Source organism: Liolophura sinensis, chromosome 13, assembly GCF_032854445.1.
Source record: "Liolophura sinensis isolate JHLJ2023 chromosome 13, CUHK_Ljap_v2, whole genome shotgun sequence".
Taxonomy (NCBI): domain Eukaryota; kingdom Metazoa; phylum Mollusca; class Polyplacophora; order Chitonida; family Chitonidae; genus Liolophura; species Liolophura sinensis.
Window position 1 is genome coordinate 27213338 of NC_088307.1, and position 24141 is coordinate 27237478.

The window sequence follows — 24141 nt, forward strand, 5'->3', positions numbered from 1 at the left end:
GGGGAAATCCTCGACCATCCGCAGGTTGCTGCCACCCCTGAATCAATTAACTACGGCCACTGTTTCGTGTACATTTAATATAATCAGTTTATTATCTATTCCATGAGAACTGTTGAGCTTATGGGTTGTGAAAACCCCGCACGTTGCCGTTTGGACGAGGTGCAGCGTCTGATTTCCTACTTACCTGTGCATCCGCAATATAAGAGATTACAGCATGACGGAAAACACATCAGCAACGATGATGTGATAATTGGCAAATAGTCACAAGTAACCGGTGAAATACGGCCTCTTGTAAATTCACACAAGGTAGGGCTCAATCATAACTGTCCATCTGAATGCCTAAGTAGTAGCAATTTAGATGCTTTCTAGCACCATGTCTTAGGCAGAATTAGGTAAAATAAATACTGGTGTGTTAAAATCAACGCAAATGTGGCAAATGTGTTTAATGAGTGAGTGAATATCGACCACAGCCTTAAATTAAATTCAAAGCCGTGCGGCCATTCTTTTGCAGGAATATCACACAAGCTAATATAAACACAATGTTTGCCAACAGATGTTTACATCAGAATGCAGCGTAATCAAAGGCAGTACACCATTTTGGATACATTAACATCGAAATGTTACTACAGGAAAAAAAACTCGATAATCTATCGGTAAATATGCAACCTGAGTGATGACGAATTGAATTCTCGTTCTAACCTGATAATTCTATTCCTCATAAGGACTTCAACAGTTAATGACTTCGACTTACATAGTTGTTGATAACGACTTAAACCGATCTGACAACCAGTTCATCGGTTGCTGATAACAGAGCTCACAAAAACGAATTTACAGGGAGATTTTTAAATGGTAAAATAAGACAAACTTACGTTGCATGTGTGAAGAAGTTACTTGCGTATCGTTGCTATAATACCAGTAGTCCTCATGGAGCGAAATAGTAATGGTTGTAACTTCTAAGCTGGTGATCTCCTCGTCCTGTTGGGAATGTATCTGTACTCCTGGTGATGAGACAACACACCGAAGCATTGAAGGATTCAGACGTGAAGAACGACTCCAGAGAACGACAAAGATGAAACAGAGGGTCGACAAAGATGAAACAGAATGTCGACAAAGATGAAACAGAGGAACAACAAAGACAAAACATAAACTACAATGATAAAACAGAATGACGAGATGACAGGGACTACAAGATAAAACACATGAGCGACAAAGATGGAACATAGGCATGACAAACATGACACAGAGGAGCGACAAAGATGGAAAAAAGACACGACAAACATGACACAGAGGAGCGACAAAGCTGGAACATAGGGACGACAAACATGACACAGACGAGCCACAAAGATGGAACATAGGGAAGACAAACATGACACAGAGGAACCACAAATATTAAACAGAGGAGTGATAAAAATGGAACATAGGAAGGACAAACATGACACAGAGGAGCCACAAAGATGAAACTAAAAACTAACTATAACAGAAACAGAAAGATAAGTATGAGACTGAATGACGACAAGATGAAAAAGAGGAACGACAAAGACGAAACAGAGGAAAGACGAAGGTGAAACAGAGGACCTATAAAGATAAAACATGGACCACAAGGCGGAAACACAGGAACGACCAGATGAAATACATGAGCGACAAAGATGGAAAATAGGCGCGACAAACATGACACAGAGGATCGACAAAGATGGAACATAGGCATGACAAACATGACAGAGAGGAGCGACAAAGATGGAACATAGGAACGACAAACATGTCACCCCTCTGTGTCATGTTTGCAGAGGAGACACAAAGATGGAACACATGGGAACGACAAACATGACACAGAGGAGCTACAAACATGAAACAGAGGAGCGACAAACATGAAACAAATGGAAACGATGGCAAATAGACATGACAAACATGACGAAGAGGAGAGACAAAGATGGAACATAGGAACGACAAAACTGACACAGAGGAGCGACAAAGATGGAAAATAGGCACGACAAACATGACACAGACGAGACACAAAGATGGAACATAGGCATGACAAACATTACACAGAGGAGCGACAAAGATGGAAAATGGAAACGACAATTATGACACAGAGGAGCGACAAAGATGGAAAATAGAAACGACAAACATGACACAGAGGAGCGACAAAGATGGAACATAGGAACGACAAACATAACACAGAGGAGCCACAAGGATGGAAAATAGGCACGACAAACATGTCACTCCTCTGTGTCATGTTTGCAGAGGAGCCACAAAGATGGAACACATGAGTGACAAAGATGGAACATGGGAACGACAAACATGGCACAGAGGAGCGACAAACATGAAACAGAGGAGCGACAAACATGAAACAAATGATCGACAAAAATGAAAAAGAGGAATGACAAAGATGGAACATAGGCATGACAAACATGACACACAGGAGCGACAAAAATGTAACATAGGAACGAGAAACACGACACAGAGGAGCCACAAAGATGGAAAATAGGCATGACAAACATGTCACTCCTCTGTGTCATGTTTGCAGAGGAGCAACAAAGATGGAACACATGAGTGACAAAGATGGAACATGGATACGACAAACATAACACAGAGGAGCGACAAAGATGAAACAGAGGAGCGACAAACATGAAACAACTGAGCGACAAAAATGAAAAAGAGGAGTGACAAAGGTGGAACATAGGAACGACAAACATGACACAGAGGAGCCACAAAGATGGAAAATAGGCACGACAAACAGGAAAGAGAGGAATGACAAAGATTAAACTAAAAACTAACTAAGTGGAAATTCTAAGACTGTTATCAGTAAAAGCTTTTGTCGGCAAAACAATAATGTAATTCAGTATGCCCGTCGATCATTTCTGACTTTTCATTTCCAGATGAATATTAAAAACCTGTGACACAGTTTTTTTCAGTTTAAATAGTAAACTATGCACTTAAACAATTCGACAATTAAACTCAAAACTTGAATTTTTTTAAAGATTTCCTAATTGTTTCACTAATACAAAAGTTATACAACTTTTGAAAATATTTTGGAAATTACATGGCACTAATAAGCCACGGTATAGTGGGTTTGAGAAGACAGACTAGAGTGATTTTTCGTATTTTACCATCTCTTTATCTTATTTATCACAATTGAAGACACTCTTTTCACAAAATCTTCGTTTTAGTCACTGACTGATAAAGTCACAGGCTCGTCTTCAGCTCTCGCTAATTCGGCCGAGGGCTTTATCAGTCCGGGGTTTATCAGGTATCAAGCGAAGGGCGGCGACTAACGCTGGCTACTCTTTGTTTTTTTCCGGTAGTAAAAGTGAAATACTATACGATAAATGTCAGTCAGATAAACAAAGCAATAATAATATGATGCGGTATAGTATTACATAGTATACCTTGGCTTTCTAGGATTATGGGGCGGCGTCCTGACAATTGTACGCTACCCGACCCTGTCATCATTTCGAACGAGAGGGGTTGGTTGTAAGAACGTGCCTGGTAGGCCAGGAATTCGGTAGGGGCCATGATGTAGTTGGAGTCGAACGAAGAAGCCACTTCCCAAAATTGCGTGCTGGAATATATCATAGGGGGAAAATGGTCATCATTTGTTTCTGCAGATGATACATTCAATTTAACGCGAGAAAATAGGTAAATTCAATTACATTAAATGTCTTCAGGGAAATTAAACGTCTTTGTTTACTCCAGGCAATTTTTGCATACATGGTTGCGTAGTTTCGTTGATATATACACCTTAAACGTCACTGTACTCGTTGCTGCCTCGCTTGGCGCACAGCACTGAGAGGTTAGAGCACAGAAACATGACTGGTTGGCCCGGTGTCAGTGTGATGTGACTGGGTGTGGTGTCATGTCTGCTGTCTTCGGCATGATACTTCAAATACGGCAGCATTTTGGCGGCACGGGCTCACACTTTCACAAGAAAACAGAGTGTATGTGCCCACCTGATGATATCTCGTCGTCATATGACTGAAAAACTGTGAAGCTGTACCGATACGAAGTAAAATCCCAATCATACATCAGACATCGCTGCAGAAGGGAAAGTACCTAAACTGAATTACAACGGAGTCTTTAATGACGGTTAATGAGTCGCATGACTGTGATGCGGTGATTTGATTTGATCTCCAATATGTATGGAGTACCTCCACATTATAAATTCATAATTATGCAAGCATTTGACTGAGCAGAGAGCCGAATTATAGACGCGCAAGTTCCTCGCTAAAACACGACGTTCTTATTTCAGTCTATCAGAACACCTTATAGAAATGGGAATTAGCAAAACAAAGTTATTAAAAACAAAGAAATAAATTTGTAAATTGAGCAATAAGATAACAAATACAATAAATAAAATTTATAAATAATTCAATTTGTAAATTGAGCAATAAGATAACAAATAAAATAATACAGATAAGTTAGAGGTACGAAACCCTAGACGGTCGACTTGTGTGGCATGTGACAGCTACTGTGATTCAACACCTGGGCGTTTGCTGCTCTGTAAGTAGTGTCCTTCCGTCTGTCAGTCAAGCAGTCGGGTCAAATTTGTGACAGCCACTTATCTTGTAACACATGACGTAAGCCCAGGATGTAAGATGACACGAAATCTTGCACGGAATTTTCACAGCTGATGCCAATTTGTGTCTTTTTTTTTCTTAATAACTCAGACTGAAATCATTTCCAGGACTCACCTTTCCGTGAAGACGAAGGCCTCCACAAAGCCACCAGCGGACGTACAGGGTGTTCCGTGTTCGTAGCAGAAGCATTTTTGACACCCATTAGGGTCCGAGTGTAAGAGATTGAAATATCCAGGTTTACACTGATCACATCTATCCCCCATTACGTTAGTCCTGCACGTGCATACCCCTGTGTCCTTATTACAGTCCGAGGAGACTACTCCGTCAGAGGTGCAATCACATGCCCTGGTGAAAAAAAAGCCCGAACGAGATATGAAAAGTTTATTTTTTTATTTACTTATTTATTTATTTGGAGCTTACACCATATTCCAGATTTTTGACCGGAGTACTTATTTCATTTCATTCGTGTTTTACGCTGTACTCAAGAATATTTCACTTATACGATGGCGGCCAGCATTATGGTGGGTGAAAACCGGGCAGACCATCCGAAGGTTGCTGAAAAGCCTTCCCAGGAGGAGAGGAAGCCACCATGAGGTGGATTTTAACTCACAGCGTGTTCAAGTGAGAGACTTCTTGGTCTTTACGCTGCGCTAGCGCGCTAACTAACTGAGCCACGGAGGTCCTTTAGAGTACTTACAAAATACACACTTTTTAATTTCGCACTTTACAGAAAGAGAAAACATAATATAACAAGAATACCTTGATATAACACCGAATGGCCGGTTTTAGGGTTATATTCATGTAATCATTGAGACACAATGGCAAACAAAATCATTTCTGGTTTAGTTGGCTAATGCAAGGAAGACGAAACTGAAGACAGAACCTCTTATTCCCAATTTATTAGCAGAGTGGTCGATGTAGGCTAAGTGATAAATTCGGATAGTCTACAATTTGAAAACCACAATAAAACGAAAGTGAAACTACATGTATACACGGCAATTATCGATTTAGTTCAGACGCTTGACCCGATTGTGCTCAACCTTAGCTGTTGAAAATTTTGAATGTAGCGCCAATGAAACATTTTGTTAGAGCGCGGGAAGTAAACAGGGTAGAGGTACAGGACTATTACGGATTTAGAAATACCTGATGGATGTTGGTGGTAGATAGTGATCTGTCTCACCGTCGTCACTGTTGTGGTTTTACTCTCCGTGCTGTATTATTTTTAGATTGATTAACATGTCAGCAAACGAAATAAAAATAATATGTCTATAACATGTTTAAAATTAGTGTATACTGATCAAACTCACAGACATCCCGTGACAGTGAAGTTATAGTAGCCTGGCTCGCACACATCACATTGCAGACCCGTTATGGTGTCTTTACACGTACATTGTCCTTCCTCGTCACATTGCTGTTTCTGCGACCCCAGAGAACTACAGTTGCACGGCAGACAGCCACTGCCCTCAGCAAAGCCGTAGTGGTTCACCTTGCAGACGTTACAGAGCGTACCGGCCACAACGTCGTCTCGGGTTATCTCCCCGTACCGAGCTACATTGGTATGACAAGGACACTGTCCCGTTCTGATGTCACAGACGCCGTTCTGTGATCCCGTCTGGTCACAGTTGCATGCTGGGGGTAGAGCAATGGATAGATGTGATTAAACAGTACTTTGGGGATTAGCAGGTGGGGTTCCTGGTCGTTTTGGAGGATTAACAGATCATAAGCTGAGGGGAGATAAAAGCCTTGTTCTCTGTTCAGTCCGTGCTTTTATCTTTAATCTAGATGGCTTCCTGTAGTTTCTCAGTGTATATAAAAACAGTAAAGAAACCGCTAATGTGTTACAAATTGGTGTAACATGCTTACCCGTGTGTTTTAATGGCGCTAAGTGTACATGTACTGTGGTCTATGTCTTATAGAGAGTCTCCTATTCAGCTGTCTGTAAAATCAGTCATACCCTCTACCCAAATTGCCTTTAGTCAGTGACACATAAAAACACAAACTCTACGCATAGATATGCTTGGAGTTCACATTATTGCAAGAAAATGAAGTCCAATCGGACTACAATGTTAAAGTCCATAAGCTGGGTTTTGACGGCAAGAACCCATTTCTTGGAGTGAAGTCATAATTATTGAATGAAATAGACTACAGAACACCATTAGCATACTGTAGTATAGCGCTGATAACGAAGTCATAATACCTCCATATGGCAACATAAAACGTAATTGTGACGTCATAACACTTCCATATGGCAACACATAAAACGTAATTATGACAACATAACACATCCACGTGGCAACATAAAACGTAATTATCACATCATAACACCTGCATATTGTTACGGTATTGAAAACGGCAACAGAAAACAGACTCAGTGACTCAATATTACAATGTAAACAATGCTTTATATATAAAATGAGACGTACAGTTTTACAGACAGTTCAACAACAACAACATAAAAAAACATACACATCAGTATTACCGGTCTTTACAAGTTTCCAGTTCACCTTTGCATCCCAAGGAATGTATTCCAGGAAATCCAATGTAAAGACCATGGGATAAACACACAATTCACAAATTGTCCTAGACAGGTACTTCGCCAGGTTAGCGAACACGAACACAGTACACAGGTCTGGAACAGTCAAGCCTTTGAATGACGTCACACCCGCAGAGCACAACACAGGGTAAATACAGGCATGGAGGTATAATCCACTTCAGATCAGTCACAGCTCCCGCAGAAGCTCACAAACGAGCCGTTCAGAGACGTAGAGTAATGTCACCTTGTGGCAGAACGAACGTCCTTTGCAAAACTGAAAACTTCAGTTTAGAGTCCTTGACGACCTTGTCGGTCAGGTGAGGTCAGCGTGTTAAACAAATTACACAGTCCACACTGTATAATCATAATCAAGATCCGAACACCAATAAACGTGACTTCCGCAGAAATTCACATAAACCAGACATCAGTACTACTGTGGTACACAAACGGTGCCGGCATAAAAAAAAACTGTCCTCCCAAATGAAACTGGCATCCCCAGCTCATATCAAAATAATGGACTCGATACGAGAGCGTCTCACACTCTCCTGGCTCCCAGTGGATGCAGCAAAAATACCTCCACTCTGCACAGAAAACACGGCTTATATACGGTCCAGGTGGATTCAACTATTCTTAGACACAGAATTAACAGCCAATGAACATCCAGTTAAATAAACAGAGCATTGAACAAGGTGCTTTCGGCCAGGTCCGCGCTGTACATATATAACAGGGCCTGTTATGCTTATAACATATAACACAAAGGTCCGCAGACTAACATTACATGAAGACGTTAAATAGTCATACATAACACCCCCACCCTTCAGGGAAAGAAAGTTTTGCATAAAACTTTCTTTAACATATTCATAATTATGAATAATAATAACGTTTACCACAGTCTTTAAAAACAAAGCTGCAGAAAACCAACTAGACACGTGACAAACAATCAGCAATCACATTATCTTTCCCTTTTATGTGTCTAATCTCTAGATTAAATTCTTGCAAAAGCAAACTCCACCGTAACAATCTTCGGTTTTTACCTTTTAGTTTGTGCAAGAAGGTTAAGGGATTGTGATCTGTATACACAACAATGGGGTAACTTGACGAAGTCACATATACTTCAAAATGCTGTAACGCTAGAATCAAGGACAGACACTCCTTTTCTATTGTCGAATAATTTCTCTGGCACTTGTCAAATTTTCGAGAAAAAAAAACATACAGGGTGATCAACGTGATCTGTTTCATTTTCTTGTAACAAAACTGCCCCAGCAGATATATCACTAGCATCAACAGCTAGCTTAAATGGTAAATTAAAATCAGGTGCTACAAGTATGGGGCCGCTGCTTAGCATGGCCTTTAATCTATCAAAAGATCTCTGACACTCAATGGACCACAAGAATTTAGCACCTTTCTTTAACAGCTGAGTTAATGGCTCACTAACAAATGAAAAGTTCCTACAGAACTTACGATAATAACCTGCCATGCCCAAAAAACGCTTTAACTCTCTCTTACAACTTGGCACTGGAAAACAAGAGATAGCAGCTCCACTAGGATGTACAACATTGAGATCAGTGCCATCTCTGTCTACATATGGCTTTAACATGTTAATGTGACAAAGTTGTCTAGATTTGCGCCGATCAGGAGTGAAAATAATATAATTAAGATCACTTAGCCTCTTGTCTACTACATAAGGTCCAAAATAACGAGCTTCAAGTGGCTTACCACTAACTGGAAGTAAGGCCAATACCTTCTGACCAACTCCGAATCTGCGTCTTACTGTCTCTTTGTCATACTTAGTTTTCATACTCTTCTGAGAAGCTGTAAGATTCTCTCTGGCTAACTCACATACTCTGTTGAGCTTAGTACGAAAACTTGACACATACTGTAATAAGTTAACATTGTCACTATCACCAGACACAAACTTTTCCTTCAACAACTGTAGTGGACCACGCACAGTATGGCCAAACACCAGCTCAAATGGACTAAATCTAAGTGACTCTTGTACAGACTCTCTTACAGCAAACATTAGCAAAGGTACACCCTCATCCCAATCTTTCCCCGTCTCAAAGCAGTAAGTTCTTATCATACTTTTCAGTGTCTGATGGAATCTCTCTAGTGCTCCTTGACTTTGTGGGTGATAAGCTGAGGATTTATACTGGCTAATACCTAGCTCATGCATAACTTGTTGGAACACACCAGACATGAAATTTGAACCCTGGTCTGACTGTACTGACTTAGGCAGACCAAACATGGTGAAGAACTTAACTAAAGCCTTAATTACAGTCTTGGCAGTAATATTCCTTAGTGGAATTGCCTCAGGGAAACGAGTTGAAGTACACATTATGGTTAACATATACTGATTTCCAGACTTTGTCTTAGGTAGCGGACCAACACAATCTATTAAGATTCTACTGAAGGGCTCACCAATTGCAGGAATAGGCCTCAAGGCTGCCTTGGGGATCGTCTGGTTAGGTTTCCCCACTAACTGACATGCATGACAAGACCTGCAAAATTCAGTAACATCTTTCCTTATTCCTGGCCAATAAAAATGACTGAGAATCTTATGATAGGTCTTATTAACACCTAAATGACCTGCTAACGGCGTTTCATGCGCTATGGTCAGTATGTCTTTACGATAAGACTTGGGCACAACTACCTGATGCTTAATTGCCCATTCATCCTCCAACGAAACATCGGGAGGCCTCCACTGCCGCATCAATATGCCAGACTTGACATAGTAGTAGCATGGGTCAGGTAAAGATTCACCATCTTTAGCTGCATCATTAAACAAGCAAGAAATACTTGGATCACTGTGTTGTTCAGCAATCAACTCAGTCCTACAAAATGGCTGATCACCACTAACAAAATTAGTATCTACTTCCTGCTGGCTGTCTAATTTGGAAGAATCACCATCCAACATGTTGTTGAGAAAAGTCTCGCTCAAATCAACAGAACTACCCTGGTCCGTACTGACTTTTCTAGACATAGCTCTTGTAACAACACAGGACGGATATAAACCCGCTATCTCGCTTTCAACTGGCTCTGTGACTGAATTCAGAGAAGGCTTATCAACCATTAAGGGATCAACAGTAACCTTATCATGTGCTAAGTCATTTCCCAACAACAAATGAATACCCTCAAAAGGTAATGAAGGCTTAATGCCTACCCTGACAGGTCCAGATATCAAATCTGATGACAAATAAATATCATGAAGGGGAACACTGACAAAGTCACTAGACTCTACTCCTCTAATAAGGGCACGAACCCCAGAGTATGACTCTTCAGAAAAGGGCAGAGTATTCATCAACAACAGAGACTGAGATGCCCCAGTATCCCTTAATATCTTTATAGGGGTAGCACAAGACATGTCGCTTCTAAGCGACACTGAACCAGAATTGATAAACGGAGCGAAGCTATCCATAGAGCATTTGGGAATCTTATCCAATCCTGTATCAGCTAACTCAGATCTGCTTTTAACTGCTGATGTAACTTCCGGCAATGTTTTGTGCATTGTAACACAAAGACCTGTGGGCTTAGACTCATTCTGAGCTTCACGTATCCTTTTCAACTTGTAACATTCACTCATCACGTGACCTACCCGCTTGCAAAAATTACAAGTGACCCTATTTCGAGGACTACCATTCCAATCTGAACTACGTGAACCATGAGCTGTAGATCCATTGGAGCCTGGTGTAGAACTCTTCTGTGTAGAGCTACCTCTACCTGTTGCATGTGACTGGGTATTTCTACGTGTAAATGAATTAAATGGCTTACCCGTGTATGTAACCTTATGTGTCAAGGAATAATTATCAGCTAAACTGGCTGCCTCTTCAAGTGTACTCGCCTTCTGCTCATCAACGAACACCTTTACATCACTATGAATACAACGCTTGAACTCTTCTACCAGCACAAGCTGACGCAAACTTTCAAAATCCTTGCCTATTTTCTTGGCTTTACACCAGCAATCAAACAACTGCTCCTTAGCTCGACCAAACTCAACGTATGTCTGATCTCTACCTTTTTCACAGTTACGAAATTTCTGGCGGTAAGCTTCAGGCACCAATTCATAACCCTTCAAAATTACCTCTTTCACATAGTCATAATTGGAAGCATTCTCTACACTTAACTGAGTGTAAATTTCCCTGGCCTTTCCAATTAGCACACTCTGTAATAACATAGTCCAGAACTCTTTAGGCCACTTCAAGCTATTTGCAATTTTCTCAAAATGCAGAAAATATTTATCCACCTCTTTTTCCTGAAAGGATGGAACTAACCGAATGTATTTGGTCACATCAAATCCGGAATCCTGTCTACCGGAAGGACCCGGTTTCTCACCTCTCTCAACCTCTAACTTTTTCATTTGGAACTCCAATTCTCTTTCCCTCTCTCTTTCTTGCATTTTCAACTTTTCTAACTCTATCTCATGTTCCCTCTCTTTTTCTTGCCTCTCTCTCTCATGTTCCCTCTCTTTCTCTCTCTCTCTTTCCTCTTTCTCCAATCTCAACTTTAACTCAAACTGCTTAAACTTAAGCTCGGCATCAGACTGACTCTCGAACTCATAATCAGATAATGCAGAACTATCAAACTTCCCTATCTCCACTAAATGTTTCAACAAAGTATACTGCATATCTCTTTTCCTCCATGAAGACTTTACGGACAAGCCTAAAAATGTCCCTAACTTAACCAAGTCTTCCTTCTTTAAACTCTCAAAAACATCCTGATCGGGCGCATTAACAAACTGTTTAGGATCAAAATCTCCCATTGTAAATATTTAGCCACTGAATCTTTCACCGTTAAAATTAAGCAATCGCTTCTCACTTGTTTTTAATTTCAAATATCCGGTGCAAAACAAAAGGGAAACAATCAGTTCCCGGACAAGCCCCTAATTTCTGTTACGGTATTGAAAACGGCAACAGAAAACAGACTCAGTGACTCAATATTACAATGTAAACAATGCTTTATATATAAAATGAGACGTACAGTTTTACAGACAGTTCAACAACAGCAACATAAAAAAACATACACATCAGTATTACCGGTCTTTACAAGTTTCCAGTTCACCTTTGCATCCCAAGGAATGTATTCCAGGAAATCCAATGTAAAGACCATGGGATAAACACACAATTCACAAATTGTCCTAGACAGGTACTTCACCAGGTTAGCGAACACGAACACAGTACACAGGTCTGGAACAGTCAAGCCTTTGAATGACGTCACACCCGCAGAGCACAACACAGGGTAAATACAGGCATGGAGGTATAATCCACTTCAGATCAGTCACAGCTCCCGCAGAAGCTCACAAACGAGCCGTTCAGAGACGTAGAGTAATGTCACCTTGTGGCAGAACGAACGTCCTTTGCAAAACTGAAAACTTCAGTTTAGAGTCCTTGACGACCTTGTCGGTCAGGTGAGGTCAGCGTGTTAAACAAATTACACAGTCCACACTGTATAATCATAATCAAGATCCGAACACCAATAAACGTGACTTCCGCAGAAATTCACATAAACCAGACATCAGTACTACTGTGGTACACAAACGGTGCCGGCATAAAAAAAAAAACTGTCCTCCCAAATGAAACTGGCATCCCCAGCTCATATCAAAATAATGGACTCGATACGAGAGCGTCTCACACTCTCCTGGCTCCCAGTGGATGCAGCAAAAATACCTCCACTCTGCACAGAAAACACGGCTTATATACGGTCCAGGTGGATTCAACTATTCTTAGACACAGAATTAACAGCCAATGAACATCCAGTTAAATAAACAGAGCATTGAACAAGGTGCTTTCGGCCAGGTCCGCGCTGTACATATATAACAGGGCCTGTTATGCTTATAACATATAACACAAAGGTCCGCAGACTAACAGTACATGAAGACGTTAAATAGTCATACATAACAATATGGCAACGTAAAACGTAATTATGACTCCATAACACCTGCATATGGCAACGTAAAACGTAATTATGACTCCATAACACCTGCATATGGCAACGTAAAACGTAATTATGACTCCATAACACCTGCATATGGCAACGTACAACGTAATTATGACTCCATAACACCTCCATGAGGCAACGTAAAACGTAATTATGACCCCATAACCCCTCCATATAACACCACGCAACCAACCGGCGGGCGACCACCCCCATCGACAGCCTCGTCAACTGATTTCATCTGAAGGTTCCTGACGGTCACGATGACGGGATCGTACAACGTCCGAACGTAAATCGCTTGAAGATCAGCTAAAATACCTGAACAGGGAAAGTACGTGAAATATGCCGTCGTACATGCACCACATCTGAATACATGAATACTAATGAATCCATCTATCAAGCAGTCTCTGGGTACTTGAACCAATTAACTACGGCCACTGTTTTGTTTACATTTAATATAATCAGTTTATTATCTATTCCAGGAGAACTGTTGAGCTTATGGGTTGTGAAAACCCCGCATGGCCAAAGGGGTTAATAATCCCACGTTGCCGTTTGGACGAGGTGCAGCGTCTGATTTCCTACTTACCTGTGCATCCGCAATATAAGAGATTACAGCATGACGGAAAACACATCAGCAACGATGGTGTGATAATTGGCAAATAGTCACAAGTAACCGGTGAAATACGGCCTCTTGTAAATTCATACAAGGTAGGGCTCAATCATAACAGTCCATCTGAATGCCTAAGTAGTAGCAATTTAGATGCTTTCTAGCACCACGTTTTAGGCAGAATTAGGTAAAATAAATGTAGGTCTGTTGTAAATTAATCACGTAAAACGCCAATACAGCACCATATGGCGAAATTATGACATCACAAAATTTTAGTATGAAATCAATTGAAAAATAAATTATCGATATGAGTTCTTACACGTAAAAAATTGCTATAGGGGCATGTCTTCACTTCATGCACAAGCTGTCACGAAAACTGGTGGTTATGCGAGGCTGATTTTTCGATATGAAGCTGAGAAATGTACTATATAAGTAGTAGGGAAACTTATTGCGCTCGTTTAACCTTGAGACAGAAAGAGTTCTGTCCCTTTGACCAGGTATACTCTGCTCTCGCGTTCTCACTATGTGCCCAGAGTTCCAAGAAAACGCTGATACACTAGGCCGCAAACGGTGAAAATCGAATCTAGCATAGCCCATCAAATTTTTTGTTTTTTAGATCACACAGGAAACTGACACAAGGAATAACGCGATACACATGTACAGACTGTGGGGTAAATATGCACGCTGGACACACGAAGTTTGCGATCAGCATTGGATGTATTTGGTGCGGCAGTCGCGCCATTTCTCTCGGTGTCTTAATGTCAATAAGGGTCGCTCGAGCTCTGGGCGCTTCAATAGGCAATCTTCCTGGATATCCACTGGATACTACACTCAAAAAATCGGTTAAATTCAACATAGCGATTCCGTTACACTAACAGAATGTTGTGCTGAATATGTGTGTTATGTATACACAAAATACATTGTGTTATCATAACAGAATTGTGCTGAATATGTGTGTTATGTATACACAAAATACATTGTGTTATAATAACAGAATACAATCTGGAATCAGTCAGACAACAGCCTCAATTTAACAGAATGTTTATTAATTGTACTTGCTTTTTCTCACGTGAAGATTAGATCAAAGAAAATTATTGGTGAGGCCGATAACGGTTTTAATGTTCTTTGATGATCGCTTATCTTCTACCAATCGGACTTGCAAGCCGTGCATAGCAAGGTCTGCCAACAGCCTGCGCATAATCGTTGGTTTCATCCGGGTTCTGCCCGGTTTCCTCCCACGACAATGCTGGCCGCCGTTGTATAAGTGAAATATTCTTGAGTACGGCGTAAAACACCAATCAAATAAATAAATAAATAAGTAAATAAACAAAAAAATAAATAAATGGGGCTTGAAAGCCTATACGTCACGCCCCCACACATAATCCTGGCTGCCGTCATAGAAGTGAGTCATTTTTTAAAAATATTATATTGCATGTTAAATGTGATGACAACAGAAACCCTAACTGAGGTAAACTGACACAAGGCCGTGTTTCATCGGTTATGTGTAACCATTTGCCGATTATCATACTGTCCTCGATGTCCTAATTTTACTCTCTTTGTTAGACTGTCTTCTGTTATATTTAACAACATTCAAGTATTCAGTCTAACCTCTAAACTATTTTACTGTTTGGCTTTCATTTTAAATGAAGATATTATTATTATTATTATTATTAAGCTAAGAGTGTTGTACATGATTGCACTACGCTCTCAGTCTCTCCCTTCACTTCTTGTATTGCCAGGAAGATGTATAGCGATCGATACTCTGCTACAATACAGCTTTAAACGCAATTATCAATAGCTATCGTCAATATTTTGACCAGTTAATCTGGCTTTATGTATAGAGCGATATATTTCAAGCACATACACTGTTTTGTGTCCGACACTGTTATATTTATTCTGAGTCTTATCAGCAATGATAAATGTTGTTTTTAAAATCGCAAATTTAAGCGGAAAGACACATAAAAAAGTTAAAAAAAAAACAGATCCAAAACGTGTTTGAAAAAAGTCATAACTAACCATGACCAAACAAACCTTAATAAAGAATACAGAAGAATGGAGCACAAGCTGATAATAACAGAAATCTCGATTTGAAGTTTTGTTACAGCTGTTTTGAAAATACATTATGAATGAAGACTTGGCGAAATATCTGCTCTTTTATTACTTCATTCATCTACATTAAAAAATACGGAATATTTCAGTTAAATGACGACGGCCAGCATTATGGTGAGGAAAAAACGGTCAGAGCCAAGTAGAATCCCACGGTCATCCACAGGTTGCCAGCAGACCTTCCGGCATACAACCGGAGAGGAGGCCAGCATGAGCTGGACTCACAGCGACCGCAATGGTGAGAGACCTCTGAATATGGGTTGTGCAAAAATGTGTTCATAGATCACTAATGGCTTATTGTGATGTTTACATAGGTTATAGTGAATGTAGACTTCACAACTAAGTTTTACATAATGAGTACAGGAAAATTGACGTGGGTCGGAAACCATTAAATACCACGTCTTACATGTGTGAGGCTCAGAAATTTACATCCCGTGAAAAGACACATTGTTCGATGAGTCACATTGCACAAGGTATAGGGGTGTGCCAATCCACATTGATTCATGACAAGGATATATATTATTTATTATAACAGAGATGACGGATGAAGAAACATGTATCAACATTTAATTACTTCATTGTTGAACAAAACCACAAAAAATTTAAACAAACAAACACATTTATAAACCTCGGCCCCAACTTCACCGCTGTGAAGCAAACCTTAATTCGTAACTTCACCCTCAAATTTTTGAGATCTAATAATGTTGGGTTTTTCACAAGGCGGTGCACGAAAATCATGAAAGTGTGAATCGGTCTGAGAAAGTCCAAATCTGGAGTGTGGGTTTTGTACCATTTTTTCCCCACCTAATACGAAGTGGCGAAAACGGAAAACTAGTCACCTGATGGTGAATTTCCACGAATAAATCATTAAGTTTTCCTGTCACATTTCCCTGCACAATACGGTGAGTCACACGGTGTAATATTTGGGCGTGTTCACGTCAGGTCTAAGATCGATTTCTCGTTTTGTTTGGGTTATCGATCAGTACCGATATACTTGATGAACTGCTCGTTTTGACACCTGCTGCAGGCGGTCACGGCCTGGGCTAACGGCAGGGCTGTTACTCATACAGACGCAATATGTTCAAACCGAGGCCTGAAACCGAACCATACCACACCACTTGACCGCTAAAATCGGAATGCTTCCAGGTCAAAAGTTACAGGACCTACCTATATGAAATAAAGGAACAGTTAACATAGCGGGTAAAATTCCACAAACCACTTTTTACTACAGACACAAAGGAACTGTGGCAAACTTGAACATCTACACCTTTTTGTACATTGGCTACACAACTAGAGTACTTGAGTGGTGTAGCATTAGAGGAGAATACAGGCAAGGACATCGACGTGATCACACGAGAGAAACAGAAAGAATTGTGAAGGCAAGAGTATTTGGCCCTTCTCCACCAGATGTCTCTGCTCTAACGGATCATAAGAGGGTTTAAGGTTACACACGCGCAATTCAGGCAACTAGGTCCAAGCTTTGTCTGCGAACTGAAGAGAGAAGCAGCACTGATTGGATAATACTGCCACACAGACCGTTTAGGTTGTTGATACTCTATAAAAAATGGCACAGCTATTTTGCACCTGGTTAAAATATATCAGAATTTTGTCTGATTTGGATAGAACTGAAAACTTTTTCACCAGGTTACCAAGGTAACAAAATGCTATGACTTCACTTCCAGCAATCACAGCTTAGAAAATGATGGTCATACTTGGCTAATTTTTTCATATGTTCGAGAAAAAAGTGCAAGCTGCATGTCGTGGTATGGCATGGTACCACGCGAAAGTTATAGAATATACGTTTTTGAGGTTAAAGCTCCATAAACTATGTCACTGAGCACATGCGTTATTCAGGAATGAGGGAGAAGTGGGCATGTTGGGCAAATAGTCTCAACAACAAACTGCATAGGTCAACTTTATAGTACTACAAAAATAGATGACAATATTCTACAATATCCAACCTTTCACAATGTTTTCTGCGCCGATGCAAGAGTTATTTCCAACTGTTGAATCTGTACTTAAACTGACAACAAAAACTGATTCATTCAGTACAGAGATTAAACGAAAGCTTGCGGTAAGGACACGAAATTGAAGAATCCAGCAGAATCTAGCAACAGACATAAACTACAGGAAATAGGCTTTTCTCTTCTCAATCTTTCCAGATTATTTCATATTAGTTTTTAAGGATGAAGGAAACAAGAATGACCAGCGTAATCCATTGGCATGTAACACGACTTGCATTAACATTTAGGCCTTGCTACACTTTTCATACATTTCATGCTGTTATGCCATACACATGTATTCATTCCTGAAATTTCCTTAATAAACACGCAACATCACTTTACTAAATAAAATTGATTTTGATACAGACAAAAACACTTCTGTTGTATGAACACAAACGCATTTCCGTGTTGAATGAACCAACGCAAGTTGCTGCCTTTGACTTTAACATAAGTGTTTTCTTGTGTGTCAGTAACTCGTAATACAACTCTGATTTAAAACCGAACATGGAAATAATAAAAAGTTTTATTAAATATTATAATTATTGTTACAAAATCATGACATTGCATTCATTAGCACAATAAATATTATGTAAGATAGAATTGTATACAAACGTCTGTCTGTCTAAAGACATTATGTTCAAAAATTGCTCAATAAAATAAGTTAAAAATGTCTTTGAAATATATGTTATTACACATGCAATAAGCACTGGCCACCCTTTTTCCTGATTTCGGTTCACATAAAACTTTGCACGCGTTTCTTTTTTCAGCATTTATCTTCACAGATTTCACAGAGGCAGATTAAACTTTTTATCCAGTAATTTTGTGATACGATATAACAACAAAGAAATAAGTTGGATACCCCACACATTATAAAAGTAATAAGAAGTTTTGATTGGTCATTGCACCTTTCATTGATAGGCTTGTCCAGTGAAAAATTAAAAAAAAAATGCACGCCGAATTACTTTAACCTGGCAAATTTGCCGCCGGGCACAAAAGGCTAATTAAACAAAGGCAAAACTGCTATATCAGTTCAATTTATAGAAAGAAACTGTGTAAATGCTCTGTCAGACTGAAGCTAGAGGAATTCATGCAGTACTTTTGCATAAAAGGCTGCATCTTTTTGAATTAATGTTTATGTAAAGGTTTACTCATGAGCGCTAAAAGTTTACCAGTGTTAATCTTTACTGTTCATTGCAAAAGTAAACGTTTACTTGCGAAGCTTTATTGCACAGCATGCAGCATGGAGCCCGGCTGTTCGTCTTCATTTAAAGTTATATCAGTTAAGTTTCTCAAAGACACCGAAATCAGAATCTGATTCAACATCTTAACTTTTTATATACATTTCAGATCTCATGTAACAAAATTAATCCTATGGCTATGTAGAGCAGCTAGGTAATATCCGTACATCAACAACACATTTGTGTCCTCCGATTGATGTACCTACTCGTCTTCCTAGGACGTATCGAATTTCGTAAGTCAAATTAACACGAGGTATAATTATGTTCCACATTGACATCACGACAACTGAGATCAATGCAGATTTAGCATCCATATGTACCGTCACACGAACAAATCCAAATTGGAACATAAATCAAGTCTTTAGAAACGTCGCAGACATTGTTTATCGTCCAAGGACCATGAATGATTACTGGCAAGACCAGAAAATGTCCGAATTGCTGATAAAATGGGTATAAACCATACAAGTCAGTTGTGATAGAAATGTGGTAAATTCTAAGAATCAAGTTCGAGCCAAAGGGTTTTGATAAATGAGTGGCTTTAAATGCTAAAATTACGGAACGAACATCAAACGTGATAATTTCTTGTTGTTTTCATTTCTAGTGTTAAAAGTGCCATGAAATGGACACCACTGATTACGAGCACTAAACATTATACTATCACAACTTAAAAGTTTGTTTTCCCATTTAAATCCGTCACACTAAGGATCCATTGATTTCGTCGAACTCCCCAAACCCAGCATAGTTCAGATTTGGGTTATTGTTCGTGAACAGAACTCGGGGATCAAGTCCCTTGATATCTCGTGGCGGTTTGGCTTTTCTGATCTGCAGAGGACTCTTCTGTATTCTCGAAACGTCAGCAGGATTATTGGGCGGCGTAACAATCTTAGCGGATTGTGGAAGGCCGTTCAACATTGTTGGTTGTTTCTCCGCTTGCAGGACTTTACCTTGGCTGTTGTGCACCCTGGAATGGATAGGGACGGAGCTAATTCTTGAGGTTTCGGCCCGTTGAGATGGATCTGACTGTGAACATGCTGCTGAACCTGGTAAACTTGTGGACGGATTTTCCGTGGGACGACTTCTTAATGCCAGTGAATTTTGTGATAAACTTGGAGTAGAAACGCTCGCGTTCTGAGACAGGCTTGGCCCGGAACTACTTGCAGGCGCCGGTGAAATCCTGGTGTAACTCGGGGTAAGTTCACGACTGGCTGGAACGGTCGTAGCCCTGTTTGTAACTGGAGTGATCCCAGTGTCAGGCGACTTTAGAGATGTCACATTTGGGCTGCTTTGTGTTGAGGCAGCACTATAAGGTGTAACTGAGGCAGGACTATTTCTTGGAATTGTAACACTTGCAGTTGACTTTGACGGATTAGAACTATTTTTCAGTGATGCGTCACCGAGAGTTAGCCCTAGATTCTGTCCGGAATGTCTATCATTAGAAGAGGGATTTTGCTGCTGTATGGTTTTATTAGGACTATTTCCCTTTACCTCATCGCTAACACCACTAGACATTCCATCTGGAGGTAGACGACCATGAAGGGACAGGCCATTACTATTCCTTTCAAGGCTGAATTCAGTTCTCTGTTCTAGCGGACTGCTGCGAACAGGCTTGTGGTTACCTTTGGGAACAGAATTAGAATTCAAAGTTACCATAGACAGAGTTTCATTTTTCATGGTTATAGTAGGAGTAGACAGATTCGAAGATTTGGAATCATAGCCGCTCCCACCATTGCCGTCACTTCTAAGCTGAAGGTTTAGCGAGTGAACTGACATTGTTGACATGTCATCTTCCTCTCCTTTCATCGAGTGTTTTTCGTCAGAAAACTGCTTATAAGCGTGTCTAGACGACACGCCATCTTGGAGTCGCTCTTGGTTACCTTCGTCCGCTTTCATACGTCGCACCGCAAGACACCTGCGAAACAGAATCACGGCGACGATGATACAAAGCACGAAGAGAACAAAGAGGAAGACGCCAATAGCGATGTAGACGAAGAGCATGGAGGAGTTGTCGTCATTCGGATCGGCTGTCGTGGCAGTCGTGTTGTCCTGTTGGGTGGTCGTCGGGGCCGCTGCTGTTGTTGTAGCCTGTGGTGAGGTTTCTGGCTTTGAGGTCGTAGCCTTAGGGCAACCAGAAGCTGGACACACTGCAAAGGTCAAAAGAAAAGCGGCATTAGTGACACCCTGATTCCGTGACCGATGCAGTGAATCAGCCCTGTGCAAAGCAGAGAAAACTTATCGATTGGGCGTCATTTCTGAGTTATTACAACAGGTAAGCTGCGACTCCAATCTTACTTGCCCTCGCCCCTTTAAGGAACATTGTCGCTCTCCTTTGTCAGTTAACATTGTTAATTTTTCACAAATCATTCTCTGAGCTTCATTTTGCAAAAGACGAACCCGACAAACTAGACTATTTCAAAACCATATCTTCCGTCAAGAGGCAGATCCAAATACCCACTAAACAAAATTTTTTCCGTGTGTCCGTTTTCCCCTCAAAGACCACATTTACAAATAACTTTTACAGCCTTTGGCATGATGTGTGTATCACTTTTAATAATTTCACCCACTTCATCCACAAACAGGTGAACGTATAACCATCAAAGTGGTCACATCCATCTAGTCTTCAGTGTTGAACCGTCTCCTACAGGTGCGAGGTAAGAGTATACGCTTCGAAACATTCGTATACCAGCCGTCAACCATTAAGGATCTTCCAGGTCAATAATTGCGAGGCCAATTCCCAAAACGACGTATAACACAAACCACCAAAGAGCTAAGAAAGGAATCATGCAGAAAGAAGCAGCCATCAGTTTTCCATAATTTTGACTGCATCTGTTGAAGACCGATGTTTTTGCAGTTCTCTGGAATGTTACCAATTAACCGTCGTCTTTTCAAAATATAGTTGCAGGAATCCAGTGTGAGTGATAACAGAGATTGGGGCCTTTTCTTGTCAGAACATTCTCGATATCGACATCAAAGGTATGGGTTGATTCATCAATTAACTGGAATTGCTATCTATAATGATACTCTTCGTCCAGTGAGAAAAATTCTACATTATGTTTACCAATAGCTTTGAATGATCAAAAACTACTATTAACATCACTGTATGTCTTTTCCTACGTCTGTTTAGGGGACGTGCACGTATTTCTTTAATTGCATTTAGTTGAACGATGAGAACAAAACCCTGCTTAAGGTAATCTGACGAGAGAGGAAATATTTCACCATATACGTATGATCATTTGCCAGTTACCACACTGTCGTCGCTGCCCTGGCTTTGCTCTCCATGCGGCGGTCTTTTACATTGTATGCAACGATATACCAGGAGATGTGTGAGTTGCGACGGTTTAAGCATTGCATGAGTTACAACATAACGTACAATGGTAAGAGGTCTGATTTCACCAGCTACATGCGGCCATGTGCAATCACACTATCGTCATTACTGTAGCACTTTGCTCTTCGTGCTAAAGTCTTTTATACTGCATATTACAGCGCCTAGATATTACGTCTTTGGTTCTTTGATGAAAATGTTCTGGAAGCACAAGCCCTGCATGGTCAAGACGGTTTTTGCAGAAATCGCATAGTGATTGTCATTCTTCGTCTAACGTGGTGTTAGTGTGGCCATTAACAACAAGTGGTTCCCAAAGGAAACACTCAGTTTAGTTTAGTTTAAACTCCTGTATAAACTAGGATTCTGCTGATGGATTAAACATCCACTAGGCCTGGTACCTTTGCATTGTTTTAATGTGAATTATGTTAAATGTGATGACAACACAGCATTTTGAGAAAGTCTAGACCAGTGACGTTTAAAAGGTTGCATTTAACATCACTGCATTTTTTTTGTCTGATTCTGCTTAAGTCATGTTGCTGGGGGGGGGGGGGGGGGGGCTGTAAATTGCTACTAGTTATTCATTTACACCAGCAGTTATAATAAAACCCTGACTGAGGTAAACTGACAAGAGCCCGCATTTCAGCGGTTGCCAGCTATAACACTGTCGTCGCTGCTCTGGTATTACTCTCTATGCTGTAGCCGTATTTCACCGGTTACGTGTCACCGTATGCCAGCTATAACACTGTCGTAGCTGCTCTGTTTTTGGGATTTTTGTTTTCTTTTTTTTTTTACCCTCTATGCTGTACGTCAAAATACGATATTTTAATATGGTTCTATAAGCAAACAGTATTAGGATTGCATGTACATACATGTAAGGCATTGTCTAAAGTAGATCAATTGCACGTTGCTACGTCAACAACTGCTGTGACATAATGCCGATGCTGCCAAAATATTATGGTTAAGCTGTTTGATCACTGATCATCACTAACAGTATCACAGACTGGATAATACTAAAGTAAGATAAATCAGAAAAAGATATCTGTACGTAATATCTAGGCCCTATAGATAAGATAAATAAGAAAAACACAACATTCACATACCAAATGTATGTGCAGAAATCTTGATCTTCAAGATTGCGCTTCATCAATATAAAACGTTATTTGGATTAGAGGACCTAAAAACAGACTTTTTTAGAAAGCTTAAATAAAAGGATATATTCAACATTAATTGGGTATTTGGAGAAAAGACCGTTAAATCCTGGATCTGAGCAAGAATATGTTTACTTATTTCTTTAAAATTTTTTCTGCGCTGAACGAAAGTCAGTCAAATGTTCGGATAAGGCAAGATTTAGGGATCTGAGGCCCGTTTTACAAAGAACACGTATGCAGCGCTGCGAGCTCGCAACTTCCATGACAACAACCACTGTAGGTATTACATATACGCCGTCATGATATCTACGGAAACGCAGCGGTGCGTGTTCTTTGTGATATGAGCCATATATCTAGATCACGTATTGTATGACAAACATGACGTCACACAACCATCTCTACACCTATGTGTTTGGTTCGGAATATCACTTTGGTAAACATTACTGTATTTGACCTACAATGTGAATGCGAAAAAGCTAATTTGATATTAAATCTGAAATCTATTTCCTGTAATATACTGCGAAATACTCACTTTAGAGCCAGAGAAAAGTTAGCATTACGCCAACATCGGCGCATTATTTATACGGCCCATAAAACCCACCTTACGCTAAATATTTGACTGCATTTTTCTTCATCAAAAATGAAAACAGAATCTAAAAGACTAAGTAAGTGTATTTTTTGGTTT

General features: G+C 40.1%; 1 protein-coding gene across 1 annotated transcript in view; it reads right to left on the reverse strand.

Annotated features, from left to right (window-relative positions):
* LOC135480118 (laminin subunit gamma-1-like) overlaps nt 1-24141 on the reverse strand; it is a 55759-nt gene that overhangs the window by 14315 nt on the left and 17303 nt on the right. Inside the window, exons 13-16 of the mRNA XM_064759881.1 lie at nt 5882-6203; nt 4689-4919; nt 3387-3559; nt 870-998 (exon numbers count right to left, since the gene is read on the reverse strand). Coding sequence (XP_064615951.1) covers nt 870-998; nt 3387-3559; nt 4689-4919; nt 5882-6203 — 855 coding nt within the window. The remainder of the gene's footprint in view (nt 1-869; nt 999-3386; nt 3560-4688; nt 4920-5881; nt 6204-24141) is intronic.